At 41.7% G+C, this 14304-nt stretch overlaps 1 protein-coding gene across 1 annotated transcript in view; it reads right to left on the bottom strand.

Annotated features, from left to right (window-relative positions):
- LOC138774679 (dnaJ homolog subfamily C member 13-like) overlaps nt 1–14304 on the bottom strand; it is a gene marked incomplete at both ends in the record, with an annotated part of 55055 nt that overhangs the window by 14117 nt on the left and 26634 nt on the right. Inside the window, 12 exon segments of the mRNA XM_069955661.1 lie at nt 2907–2981; nt 3077–3258; nt 5178–5313; nt 8545–8623; nt 9781–9896; nt 10021–10222; nt 10439–10593; nt 11360–11405; nt 11525–11679; nt 11909–11993; nt 13403–13605; nt 13799–13903. Coding sequence (XP_069811762.1) covers nt 2907–2981; nt 3077–3258; nt 5178–5313; nt 8545–8623; nt 9781–9896; nt 10021–10222; nt 10439–10593; nt 11360–11405; nt 11525–11679; nt 11909–11993; nt 13403–13605; nt 13799–13903 — 1539 coding nt within the window.

Genomic DNA, 14304 nt, shown 5'->3' with positions numbered 1-14304 from the left:
GCTGTGCCCTGAGCGGTTTTGTATACGCTCTAGCCCCACTAGATAACTGCACTATGAAGCCATAATCCCCATTCTATAGGTGCAATGGTTAAAAACACTGTCCGTATGGCTGACATGTTTCACCGGCACCGCTGGCGTTCTCAAAGTTACGGCACAGTGGGCGGGGTTAAGCTATCTTTTATGGTTTCTGATAGCCCACGTTCTGCCCATGATCGTCATGGGGTCAGTGGTGAGTGGTGCACGGTGAGAGAGGGGAGGGGGGATTGGGTCCGAGGATGATGAGTTTGCGGTCGTTTTTGAAAAACCTGTTGGTCCGTTTGTAGGTAGTGCGCATGTGCACGCACTTAGACTCTGGATGATGTGGTCGTTCTCCGCTGGTACTTAGTCTCCAAGTGTTTTGATAGTCGGACTTGGCAATTAGACTTCTTCTTGCCTCAGATGGTTTATGGGGATGCCTGTGTGTCTTCGAATTAATAAGGTACTCTTTAATATATGGTGTCGCTTGGGTCTTCCGATGGGCAATTACGCATGCTGTAATACCTACTGTACTTTGACAATATGAAGTGTGGCTTGGTCAGAACTTGGGCTTTAGTAATATTGATGATGATGGTGTTGGGTAGTACTGTACAGTTATGTCGGTCTATCTGAGATCTGATATATAATTTCTATCTATATCACCCTACTGTACTACACTCCTCACATGATACCGCATAAGCTTTGTGGAGTCTCCAGGGCTCCCTTTTGTATAGCGGATATCTGAGGGTGTGAAGTGTGATGGGGAAGGGGGGGGGGGATGGGACGTGTAGCTAAAAAATACATGACGATCTAAGATTGCACTAATGGTTACAGTTAAAGCGTAACTGTCATTTCAGGGTAATTTTTCTGAAAACATTAAATATTAACAGTACAAGCGATTTTAAGAAACTGTAATAGGTTTTATGTACTAAAAGAGTTTCCTTCTGTACTGAAAAAGCAATCTCCCAGCCTCCCCCTTCACATCAGATGAAGCAGGATTTCTGTCTCCATTATGTGGCTATGGAGAGGGGAGGGGCTGTTAGGAGTGACTGAGCACGGAGCAGTCTTGCAAAGCACAACACCCTGCAATCTTCTCTCAGTAAGTTCATAGATAAGCACTGACCTTTCTGACACCTGAATTTAGCATTTTAGGTGCCCAGAGAGTCTAGAAACAGCTGACCTTCATGTCACCTCTTCCTGCTCCCTCATCTCCCTCAGCCCCTCCCCCCTTCATAGGCTTACAATGGAGAGAGCAGAACCCGTCTTCACTGGCTTCTCTGTAATGAAGACGTGTTTGCCTTATAATGCACAGATAAGAAGTCAGGGGGGGAGGCTGGGAGATTGCTTCTTGAGTACAGAAGGAGGCTTTTTTGGCTGATAAAACCTATTACAGAGTTTCTTAAAATCGCTTAGACTACTGATTTCTGCAATAAAAAAAAAAAAACATGACAGTTACGCTTTAAGTTTACAGAAAAGGTGTGTAGGTAAACCCTTCATTGAATCCATTCGGGGCTAAGGATTTCAGCCGATAGATCCATTTAGCCTCGATCTGCAGCAATTTGGTATCAAGGTTGCCCTTTCTTGGTCCCAGTTTCACAGGTTGGATGCCCCAAACTGAAAACATTTGGGGTCACCTCCATGGTATAAGTTAACATGTCTGGCAACACTAATGTCCGCTTTGGTGTTAATATAGCTAATGTGTTGTCCGATTCTGTTTTTAAACTTCTGGATGGTCTTTCCTATGTATAATAGGTTGCAAGGGCATTTTATGGCGTAGACTACTCCTGTCGTGGAGCAATTAATAAACTCACGGATCTCGTACTCCTTACAATCGATAGGATTAATGAACTTTTTCATTTTTGGTACGTACTTACAGTAGGTACATGTACCGCAGGGGAATGAACCTGTGATTTTATTTGTTAACCATGTTTCAGTGATTTTGACCTCTTCTTGATAATGGCTGTGCACCAATGTTTCACACAGATTTTCCCTCGTCTATATGTAATTGATGGTGTGTGGGGGGGGGGGGGTAACACATCCTTTAGATCAGGATCAGCTAGTAATACTGGCCAATACTTAGTCATGATTTTCTTGATTTGGTAGTGTGCAGCATCAAATGTTCCGATGCATCTTATGATTTTGTCTTTCTTTGGTATTTTGCGGTCATGTAGCAGCGTATTTCGGTAGGTATTTTTGGCTCTATAGTAAGCTCTATGGAGCACTTTCTTGGGGTATCCTCTTTTTAGGAACCGTTCATATAAGGTGGTACATTCTTTCTCGAATGCGGTTTCATTTAAGCAATTGCGTCTTGCCCGTAGGTACTGGCCTACGGGTATGCCTCTACGTAAGGGTGCTGGGTGGTGACTACTCCATTGTAGGAAGCTGTTGGTAGAGGTTTCCTTTCGGTAAATTTGTTTGTAGTTGGCCTGTCTCTGTGATCCTGATGGTCAGATCTAGAAGCGTACCCCCCAATAGGTCAGGATCCACTGCGTTACCTATTAGACACTTAGCACCTTGTGTGAAACCTCTGTCACAGGATAGTTGCTTTTTATGAAGAAATAGTGTGTGACAGATGGCTTTTTGTCTGCTAAAAATATTGCATTCAGATGTAAACTGGGAGCCAACAGTGATGTAGTGTTTGTTTATTGCATTTTAGTGCCACCTAAAAAATGCAGCATGCTTTAGGTATGGATATTTATCTCCCACAGACTCTAAAGGTTGAAAAAACATTTGCACATGTGTGTGCATTTTTTCTGCATCATGTGGCTTTTTTTCTAGATCGAAAATTCACTGCACAAATATTTCTGAAAGTAGTCTATAATCAGCAAAAGGGGCACATTTACTTTATATCAACTGTACAGAATAGTTGTCTCTATTAGAAAATGATGTACCTGCACAGGCATGTCATCTGGCTTACTTGACGCAGTTAACACTGACACACAACGAGAGAAAGCTTCTTGTAGCACCTAAAAAACAAATTACAGCCTTAGTTTGTGCTTAAAAAAATAAATTCAAATGCAATTTCTAGTTAAAGTAAAAGGGATAACTAGGAATGTGGTACCTCTATGCCATTTTCTCTTCTAAGTTCCTCTGCATTAAGTGCTGAACAATTCACTGTGTGAAAAGCCAATTCAGTGGCAGCAGGAAGGAGAGAAAGCTTGGAGAAAAGGTGATCATCGGAAGTCTCCATGGTAATAGTTCTGATGAGCATAGGGTAGCCAGCGTACTTGTAAGGCTGGAGATCTATTAAAAATAATGAAGGAGACAATTATACTCAACCTTTCTGAACAAACCCTCTAGATAAAAATAAAAAACCTAATATATTATATATATATATATATATATATATATATATATATATATATATATATATATATATATATATACACACACACATACCCCCACCCCCGCCCTGAGCATACATTACCTGTTCGGCGGCACCGAGCAGGTAACGTATGATTGGGGCAGGGGCTGCGGGGGGCGGGGTTAAAGGGACCGGGTCCCATGCAGGCAGCATGTATGGGACCCATTCTGCTTCACACTACAGAATCCGCAGCGGATTTCGCTGTAAACTCGAACCGTGAAATCCGCTGCGGATCTGGTAAGTGTGAAGCTACCCTAAGAGTAGATTTGGATTACAAGCAAAGTCCCAGAAGGAATCATGCTCGTTATCCAAGGCACCACTAATATATATATATATATATATATATATATATATATATATATATATTATATATATATATATATATATTTACAAATACATTTTCCTATAAACATTTAGGAATTTGATGCTGGAACACAATGGCATATTCTACATACGCCATAAATCCTTGCTTAGATTGTCACAATTAGAGATGAGCGAACCTGGAGCATGCTCAAGTACATCCGAACCCGAACGTTCGGCATTTGATTAGCGGTGGCTGCTGAACTTGGATAAAGCCCTCTGGCTATGTGGAAATCACGGATATAGTCATTGGCTGCATCCATGTTTTCCAGACAACCTTAGAGCTTTATCCAAGTTCAGCAGCCGTATCAAATGCCAATCGTTCGGGTTCGGATGGACTCGGACCCGAACCCGAACCCGGTTCGCTCATCTCTAGTCACAATCTTTACCAGGTATAAAAAGTAACATCCAAAATAATTTGAAGTGTTCCTCTAGACATGGTCAGCACATTAACTTTTACTTTTCAAAGGGTTTATATGGTTAGATAAAATGCATGTTGGAACATGAGCATACCTGTCATTATCTATAGAGTGTCCTTCTCCCAATTCTGAGCTGCTGCTTCCAGCTAAAGACACAAAGGAAAAACTGTTTGCAAGCTGTTCACTCATCTCAGCTCTGATTTCCCCCTCCCTTCTGAGACGGCTCATGTAAACAGTGTCCCTGGCCAGCTGTCTCTAGACTCTGTAATACCGGGAGGTGAGGTCACCAGCAACTTGACCTAAGGTTAACCCTCCTGGCATCTGAGTGTAGTGAAAGCTGGGCAGGAATGCAGTCTCCGAAGGGAGGGGGAGATCACAGTAGGGACTGACTGAAGAGCCCTGACAGAGCTTTCTGTATCTTCAGCAGAAGGTAGCGGGCTGAGAACTGGGGAAAGGACACTGAAAAGAATGACAAATATGGAACAAATTGTTAGTCTCTAGGAGGAGGTCGGTCCAAAATGTATTTTACCTAACCAGGTAACCCTTTTAACAACTTTTTTTTTCCTTAAAAGAGGAAGTTCCAAACCATCTAGTCGTCTCATTGTACTTGTTGTCATTACAAAATACATAAGCATTATGGCAATAACTGCCCCACAGTACATACATTCTGCCTTTAGTTGTGCAATATTAAAATTAAAACACTGCCTTGTTTACACTTAAAAAACATCAACGTTTTCTTATCTGATCCATGACACCTTTATACATGTCAATATAACAATATTGATATGTGACTGTACTTAATTATAAACTTTTAATACAATAAAGCAAAAAAAAAAAAAAAAAAAAAACTTTCAGTCCTCAAGATAACTAAAATTATCAGGAAGAAGTTTTGAAGATGATGAAAGAATGCAGAGATTTGCAGACCCTGAAAATGAGCAATTATGAAGAACACATGAAATGAAGTATTGGATTATAAAGTACACATAAAATTACACCAACAAAATAAAATATAGCTTTACCTTCCTTGTGCCGATTAAATAGGATGCTCTGCGTTTTAAGAATCAGGATGATATTTTCTGGATCTGGTCCATCCACAACCTTAGTTGACTTTGTACACAGAAACTCATATGCCTTGTTCACTTTTTCAAACATATCCTAGAAAACAAGGCAAGGAATTCAAGAAACATCCTAACTAATCTCTATGGAGCAGCCAAACTATATCCAAAATGATCATGAATTTCAAGAAACAGGCCAATTGTTGAGGAAATAGACGTAGTCCAACCATTATGCAACAATTGCCCAATGAGTATGCAAACTTGGTTTAAGGAAACATACATTTTGGGGAACAAGACCAGAATACTTGTATATAAAATAAAGTCCCATCCCCATTTGCCATGCTGGATTTACTAAGAACATAGAAAAGAAAAGAACCCATGGTGATTTTTTTTGTACAACTTTTTGAAAAATTAAAACTGCTGAGAGTTTTTTTTTAATCTCAGACAATCTACATGGAAAATGTGAAGAAAAAAAACAGCATAATTGATCAAAATCTTTTATGGTGTGATACTTCCTTATAGACATACTATTCAACAGCTCCCCCTCTGCAGCCTCCTGTAGGGAATCTGTCAGGTCTGTGCCAGGTACACAGTTGCACAAACAGGCAGGTTAGAAAAACAATGCCTTTGTCTTTGCTGATGTCCATTTGCAGAGTTATAAAATGTAATATGCTTGATTAAGCTAAATAAAATATTGTTAAAAAAAAAAAAAAAAAGATGCATGCATGCATACAGTGGCTCAGTGTCGCTTTTGTGGCATTCAGCTTCCAAGGAAAAATGTTATAATTCTGTAAATGAACATCAGCAAAGAGAAAGGCATGATTTGTTGTAACTCATTATTACCTAAGAACTTTTTGTGCCATTGTTTATAGCAGGGGTGGGGAACCTTTTCCATGTCGAGGGCCGGTCGGGCCTTAATAAAATCATTCGAGGGCCGCACTTAATGTTATACCGTGCGCGGCAGTTAGTAGCGTGGGTTTGCAGCACCCGAACAAGGTAAAGTATTGTTCCCCTAATGCCCCTGCTATTGTAGTTAACCCTCTGTGATGCCCCTTGTACCTGATTTGAATCCTTAGTGATGTCCCTGGTAGCCTAGTTAACCCCCCACCCATGTCCCTGGTGGCCTAGTTAACCCCCCCAGTCACGTCCCTGGTGGCCTAGTTAACTCCTCAGTCACGTCCCTGGTGGCCTAGTTAACTCCTCAGTCATGTCCCTGGTGGCCTAGTTAACTCCTCAGTCATGTCCCTGGTGGCCTAGTTAACCCCCCCAGTCATGTCCCTGGTAGCCTAGTTAACTCCTCAGTCATGTCCCTGGTGGCCTAGTTAACCCCCCAGTCATGTCCCTGGTAGCCTAGTTAACTCCTCAGTCATGTCCCTGGTGGCCTAGTTAACCCCTCAGTCATGTCCCTGGTAGCCTAGTTAACTCCTCAGTCATGTCCCTGGTGGCCTAGTTAACCCCCCCAGTCATGTCCCTGGTAGCCTAGTTAACTCCTCAGTCATGTCCATGGTGGCCTAGTTAACCCCCCCAGTCATGTCCCTGGTAGCCTAGTTAACTCCTCAGTCATGTCCCTGGTGGCCTAGTTAACTCCTCAGTCATGTACCTGGTGGCCTAGTTAACCCCTCAGTCATGTCCCTGGTAGCCTAGTTAACTCCTCAGTCATGTCCCTGGTGGCCAAGTTAACCCCCCCCAGTCATGTCCCTGATGGTCTAGTTAACCCCCCCAGTCATGTCCCTGGTAGCCTAGTTAACTCCTCAGTCATGTCCCTGGTGGCCTAGTTAACTCCTCAGTCATGTCCCTGGTGGCCTAGTTAACTCCTCAGTCATGTCCCTGGTGGCCTAGTTAACTCCTCAGTCATGTCCCTGGTGGCCTAGTTAACTCCTCAGTCATGTCCCTGGTGGCCTAGTTAACCCCCCCAGTCATGTCCCTGGTAGCCTAGTTAACCCCCAGTGTCTGCCCCAAATGAAAAAAATAAACATCCCACTCACCTTTCCTCCGCTCCCACGCTGTCCAGGTCCTCTTCTCCCTCCTCTCTTCTGTGCCGGTCTTCTCCTGCAGGCGGCGCGCGATGAAATGACGTAATCGCGCGCGGCCCGCAGGAGTCAGAAGACGTGCGCCGCGCTGGTGAGGCAGGAGCCGGCATACAACACATCTTCCTGTGTCTGTGCCAGCTCCTGCCTCACCAGCGCGGCGCACGTCACAGGACGGCAGGAGTCAGAAGATGTGCACCGCTCTGAGGGGAAGGAGCCGGCACTCACAGCATCCTCCTGGCAGCTGTCACAGACACAGGAGGATGCCGTGTGTGTCGGCTCCTTCTCCTCCAGAGCGGCGCATGTCACAGGGGAGCCGCGGGCCACATCAGGAGGTGTCAGGGGCCGGATGCGGCCCGCGGGCCGGAGGTTCCCCACCCCTGGTTTAGAGTCTGTACACATAGCTTGTATGTGCCCTTATACCTTTCTAACATTACAAGCACCTAAACCTAAAAGTCAGAACGTTCCCTATTGTTACAACCGTATATAAACCCATTAAGAAATATAGGAATATCATTATGTAAAGGTAAAAATGTAAGCATATCTACTTCTAGCCTGGCACTAACATACAGTAGTGCCACATGTCCATGGAGGCCTTGCAGCTATATAAAAAAAATAAAATAATGATTTAGTCCACAGATAAAGCTAAACCTAAAGAGAACCAATCGGGGAGTGAGGGGTCGTTAGGTGAGAAGGCCTTTGCCCACTGCTCTGTCAGTAGACTGTGATCTCAGCGTGTGATTGCTGTGTATTATCTAATGTCCCTGGACCTGCCCCCAAGTCTGTTTATAAAGATACCGGCTGCCTTTGCAGTCTGTATCTAATATTTTACCCGATCATCACCAGCGGCCGACAGAACAGCAGCGGGACACAAGATCAGGTAAAGTATTAGATACAGACTGCAACGGCAGCCTGTATCTTTATTAATAGACTTAGGGGACAGGTACACTTTTATAATAGGGGCAGTTAGTAATAGAGGATAGGTTCTCTTTAACTTTTGAATACATGTTCAAAATTAAAACATATAATTAAAAGTTAAAAGGGGTTGGCCGCTTTATAGTACCCAGGGAGCTGCTGTGAGTTACTAATACTGTAAACTAAACAAATTTACTATGAAGTGGAAGTGGATCAAACCTTTATTGAATTTCTTTAAAAAAAAGTCAACTAAATTGTTGTGTTTCAGACACTGGCACTGTTCCTTGCTCCTGCCCTCTTAAATACAAGCAAGAAAATAAGGATGATGCAGTATTTACCACTTCTGAGGACTTCCAAGCTAACATCAAGTATAGAATACAAATACAAACCCTTCCATCAGGATTCTTGTCTGGATGGTATTTCTGAGCAAGTCTGAAATATGCTTTCCTTATCTTACTCTCTTCTTGCCTGAGTGGGAAAAAATATTAAATTACTGATATACACAGAACAAAATCACACAAAAGTAGTAAGATATTCAAGCCCAGGACCAGGCATGGATTTAGAAGAACTTCCGAAGGATACCAGTGGTTGGGGGCAGTGTCAGGCGATAGAGATTTGCTTTAAATAATACAGGCAGCATAAATTAGTCAGAAGCTCTTGTTTTAGTAGTGGAAGCCAGCACTCCAGGACGTGATATGGCAGATAAAACTTAGCTTTTATTCATACATCTAAAAGTTAGACCATGATTAAGCGCTACTGTGCGAAACGCATAGGTCGAGTCATGCATTTTGCTAACTTGTAAATGTATGAATAAAAGCAACATTTTTATCTGCCATATCACGTCCTGGAGTGCTGGCTTCCACTACTAAAACAAGAGCTTCTGTCTGCATTCAGCGCCTAGAAGCCTGTGCAGCCTCCACCTACTACTCTCACTGCTACTGCAGATACTTCTAATGGTGAGCTGTATCTTTTTACCTTTTTTCTATTTTTGTTAATAGCAGAAATTAGTGACAGAATTGCTGAAACAAATGTATTACTTACATCCTCCTGAAATGCACTTTCATTATGCTCTCCTGATAAGCAGAAGAATAAACTTCATGCAGAGCCCACTGCCTCACCCTCTGGCTGCTAAAATGACTGCAGTCTGCCTTTACACAGTGACTTGTGCGCAGAGTGTGCTGGTGCTCATAAATATTGAGGACTGCTAAGCACATGCACATAATTCTCATTATTCAGGGGGATATCTCCGAATCAGCTGTACAGAACAATTTAAGTGATACACGATTCTGTTCAGCTTCTCTGTAACTAGTTTATTAGATAGGGCAGCATAAACTTATTAACATTATCTTTAATTTTACAGAAATCTAAATCTCTGCAGCTCATAAATACAGTGTATAGCAGGTGAAAGCTTAGAAACTGGAACACACAGCTTAGAAAATATGTAAAACAGAAAGAAAGTAAAACTTCTTCTCTGAAAGAGTTCAAAATGTACCCAGCAGTAAAAGGATTGGCTGGACTATAACAAATCAAGTGGAATATTTACATGGAATACAGGACTCCTAACAAGGAACCAGAGCTTTCGCCTTGTTTCAGCATCTGATATCAGCATATTATTATTAACTTACGGGCCTTGTCCTTTAGGAAGACCAAGAACTTCATAAGCTTCATCAATGGACATACTTGGAGGTTTTTTCTCCACTTCTTTTTTCCAAGCATCCAAAGTATCCTTCAAAAGTTTAACCTGGTAAGGAAAAGAACAAAAAAAAACCCAATCGTCACACTAATATCCTATAGATACATTTTCTATAAACAGACAAGCATGCAACCAAACAAGAATGGTAAGGGAAAGCATATTTGTGACTTACAGGATCCTTAATAGGCCAATTTGGAAATCTTAATGTGTCACAGAAATGTTTCAGGTAGTAGATATTGCAGAACAGCTCATTCTCCAGTTGGGGATAATTGATGACTGGAATAGGGCAGTATTGGTAAAGTGCTCTTGTGTTACTCTGCAGCCGGGGACTGAAATCAGCTAGGTGGGCAGCAATCTTCTCAATCATAAGACGCCTGAAATTCATCAACAATTGAAAGGTATAAACATAAAAACAAATATGCAATAAAATGAAAGTAAAAAGCTAAGGGGCAAGAACATTCAGAATACAATTTGCCCAAAAATTGGTGTGACTGAATTAGTTCAACATTGGGGGGACAAATCAACAATTGTAATGTAACAAAGAAAAACACACATACATTATGAGTATGAGTGGATTGTATTTAAAGTACCTCATTTCACTGCTCCAAATAGCTTCTGGGGTATCAAACTCTCCAAGAAAAATCTCTGAAAATTTTTCTGGCTCATAATTTTCAAGATAGCATACCATAGCTTCAGGGAGAATGTGACCAAGAATGCTTCGCTGGAAGATGTCCGTTCCTTTACTCTAAAACAAATCATTAAATGTGCACGGTCATTAAAACAAAAAACTTTTGACATACCACAGGGAAATAGTATCGAACTGTTTCACTGATCAGGAGAATAGGTGGGGGAACGTGCATAGTAGTGCATTTCATTCCCCGGCTTACAGGGAACTTCATCTAGGCCAGTGCTTCTCAAACTTTTTCTAGTGGAGCCTCACCCAACAGACCAAGGCAATGCCTGGGCCTCACCCAACAGACCAGGGCAATGCCTGGGCCTCACCATCTGTGGTGAAAGTCCATTTAAAAGCTGAAAATAATGTTAGCGCTACCTTTCACCTATCTCCCAAGCTCTAGATACTAATAAAGCAAGTACAAAATAAATTAATAATGTTGCTAAAATGATTTTTGCAAACATCAAAAGAACTGTGCAGCTTATAGTCACTTTTGTGAAAACGGGCTTCTCGGCAGGGCCTCATTAACAGCTAGGGGGCGCCTCACTGGTAAGGCCCGCCTCACAGTTTGAGAAGCACTAATCTAGGCAACTCCATCATAGGTTTATGGGACTGCCTGGGCAAAGATTATTGACATGTTCTCCTGATGGGTGGGGGTATCAGCGCACCCCCATCAATCAAAACTTTTGACATGTCCCATTGACAACAAAAAAGAAGGTTTTCCCATGTGAGTGTAAAACCAACGCCAAACCCACCCTAAACATCACTATAAATAGAAATAATTCTCTGGACAACGCATTTAACTATACATTTCAGCTTTTTTTTGTGTGTGCAATACCTCTTCTGATCTGAAAGCCTGTTTAGAATGAGTGTACTTGAGAAATCTAAAAAACAAACAAAAAAAACACAATATTTTACTACATAACATTTTGTACCCTCTGACTTTACATTCATATCAGTTATATAACCTAGTTGGCGTACCATCTGTTCGGCGACTCCTTACCTGGCTACAGGAAGCACGTTGGAACCGGTGTACATCATTATAAAGAAGAAGACGCCAGTGAGATAGAAACGAGGCAGCTGCGGGTTGTCTTGCATGATGTGATAGAGCAATATGGAAACCTTCTCTACGAGGATGGGGTCAAACGTCAGCAAAAGCTGAGGAATGAAATGGAAATACAACTGTATTCAGGCAAAGCAAATAAACCACATCAGTGCATTGAGGGAAAATGTTTTAATGGTCAGTGGAAAAAAAAAGTTTAGAGCCAGTGAGTATTTCTAAACCTTTTTTTCTGTCGTTTGGCATTTCATGTATCAGGAAAAGAAGAAAGAAAGAGCGAAAACAGCCCAAAAGAAAAATGTAACTAAGACTTAAAATCTTACTGACCTGTGTGATGTGAGGAAGGCAAGTGTTATCTGACAGCAATCTTTTTATTTTTGGCAGTGGTCTAATAATGGCATTGTCTTGGTCCCTGGAAAAAACAAACACATTAACCACCTAATACTAATAATTTCCTTACAATGGCAATATAAAATCTATAATGTCCCTGCATACAGAGGCATGCACAGATACTAGCAATACCAGCAACAAATGATTAACCTATGGAAAGGTACTGCCACCAAATTTACAAGTGATTAACCCCTTACCTTTCTGACACTGCCTGAACCCCCATTTATCTCCACTTCCTGGTCCCATCTTTAAACCCAGACAATCACCAGCTAACAGGGTGACTGGCTGAGCTGGAATCTCCTGTGTGTCGAGAGAAAATCATTGGGGACCCAGGCAGCTGGGTTTAGAGTATTTTTAAAAAAATCGTTTTCCAAGCAGAGTCTTCTGACTTGCTGTTGTGTTCCCATAGAGCATCAGATGCTGAGAATGAAGGTAATTTTCTTACCTTCATCCTCATCACCATTTTCATTAAATCTTCAATTAAAATAAGGCCTAAATTAGAAGGTTTTGAGCACTGGGGGCAGGACTACAGCCCACAATCCACCCCTTCTTATGAACACTGAGGTGTCACTCCTCACTGTAGAGCAGCAGGATGAATATTTACAAGGAGGCAGTGGTAGGGTGGGACAGATCTGAGCGCTGTAGTCCCACCCAAAGTGCATCAAACTGCCTAATTAACATATTAAAGGGAACCTGTCACCCCCCGTGCCTGGGTGACAGGCTCCCGACCCCCCGCTACAGCCCCCTATACTCACCTGATCCCGCTTCTGGATCCGGTCGGGTCATGGAGTGTTGGACTCATCTCTCAGCGCGCGCCTTGGGCTGCAGCAGCTGAGATCTCCGTGACCCGACCGGATCCAGAAGCGGGACCCGGCGGGATCAGATGAGTATAGGGGGCTGTAGCAGGGGTCGGGAGCCTGTCACCCGGCACGGGGGGTGAAAGGTTCCCTTTAATTAAACTGAAAATTTGTGCATTATAGGAATATAAACTTTTTTCTAACATTTTCCTTTAAAAAATAATTCTATTGTCAAACAATTTATTTAATCAGTTATTTAGGTAAGAAATGTACCTACATAAAAAAAGACAATAAAACAGAAAAGATTACAATGGTGTGACACAGAGGAGGCTGCTGAAAAGATTTTCTTTACAGAGCATTAGGTGTCTTTTTACTAGGCTTCGTGACCAGAAAAAAAACTGCAAGATTTCATGATTATTTTATAATATAAACAGTAAAAAGGAAAATGAGAAAAACACCACAATAAAATTTGCAAAACATGTTTAACATATTTTAACTTTACCTAAGCAGGTCACTTTTTGATGACACACATTTACTTTAAGATGAAACCAGATTTTTTTGAGGATTTATTAGTTCTACTAATAAAAGCTGAATTTTAGTGGAATTAAAAACACACACACACAGAATTACTTACCTGCTAGGAAAATATCCACACATGGTGATAAGCATATTTAGGATAAGGGTGGCCAAATCCGTTTCATTCAGGACAGCTTGCCCACTGGCCAGCAAACACCATTTTAGTTGAGGAATGACTTGCAGAGGACGCCAACCATCCATACCCTGGGCCCAGCAACGAGTTTTAGGGCTTAAAACTCCATTGGTCCAGAATTCTTGCATCTGCCAAAATAACAATTACATACAAATTGTCCTAAATACCAATGTGTATTCAATGCAAGATAATAGCTTAAGGGAAGCTGGGCATGTCACCTTAGTATTCTCAAAACTGACTACTAAGGGTTTTAGCTGCACAGTTTTAATTGCTAGAACAGGACAATATTTAAGAATGTAAACTGTGAACAATTTCACTTACCTCTACAAAACTGTAAGGACCACTCCTTTCCTTGTCGGCATTGCCAAAATACCATTCCTTCTCACTCTCCCTCTTCATATCAGGAGATGCTTCAATGACATTGCTCTAAAGTAAAGGGATCAAAGATTTATTTTGCGGAATTCTATATTTAGAAAACACAGCTTTCAATTCTTTCTCACCATCCATGCAAGCACAAATTGCTGGTCCCGGAAATGCGGGTAAGTTAATTGGGATTTAGATGTATATAAGGGGGTAGGGAAGAGAAGTGGGCAGTTTTCTGAGGAAGATAACGAAACTTACGTAGGGACGGCTCTTTTAGTGTTCTAGCAGCACGGGTGAGTGCAATAGCATTGTATAGTAACAGTAGTGATAGTCTTTGAAATTAGAATAAAGTATGGGGGACATTAGGAGACTTCTGAGCTCATAGATGGATCCCCTTAAATCATACTAAGATAGAGGTTAAGATACGAGACACTATCACAACTGCAGTATCCATGATGAATTAT

Source organism: Dendropsophus ebraccatus, unplaced genomic scaffold (assembly GCF_027789765.1).
Source record: "Dendropsophus ebraccatus isolate aDenEbr1 unplaced genomic scaffold, aDenEbr1.pat pat_scaffold_1025_ctg1, whole genome shotgun sequence".
Taxonomy (NCBI): Eukaryota; Metazoa; Chordata; class Amphibia; order Anura; family Hylidae; genus Dendropsophus; species Dendropsophus ebraccatus.
This window is presented reverse-complemented; position numbering and strand designations above follow the sequence as displayed.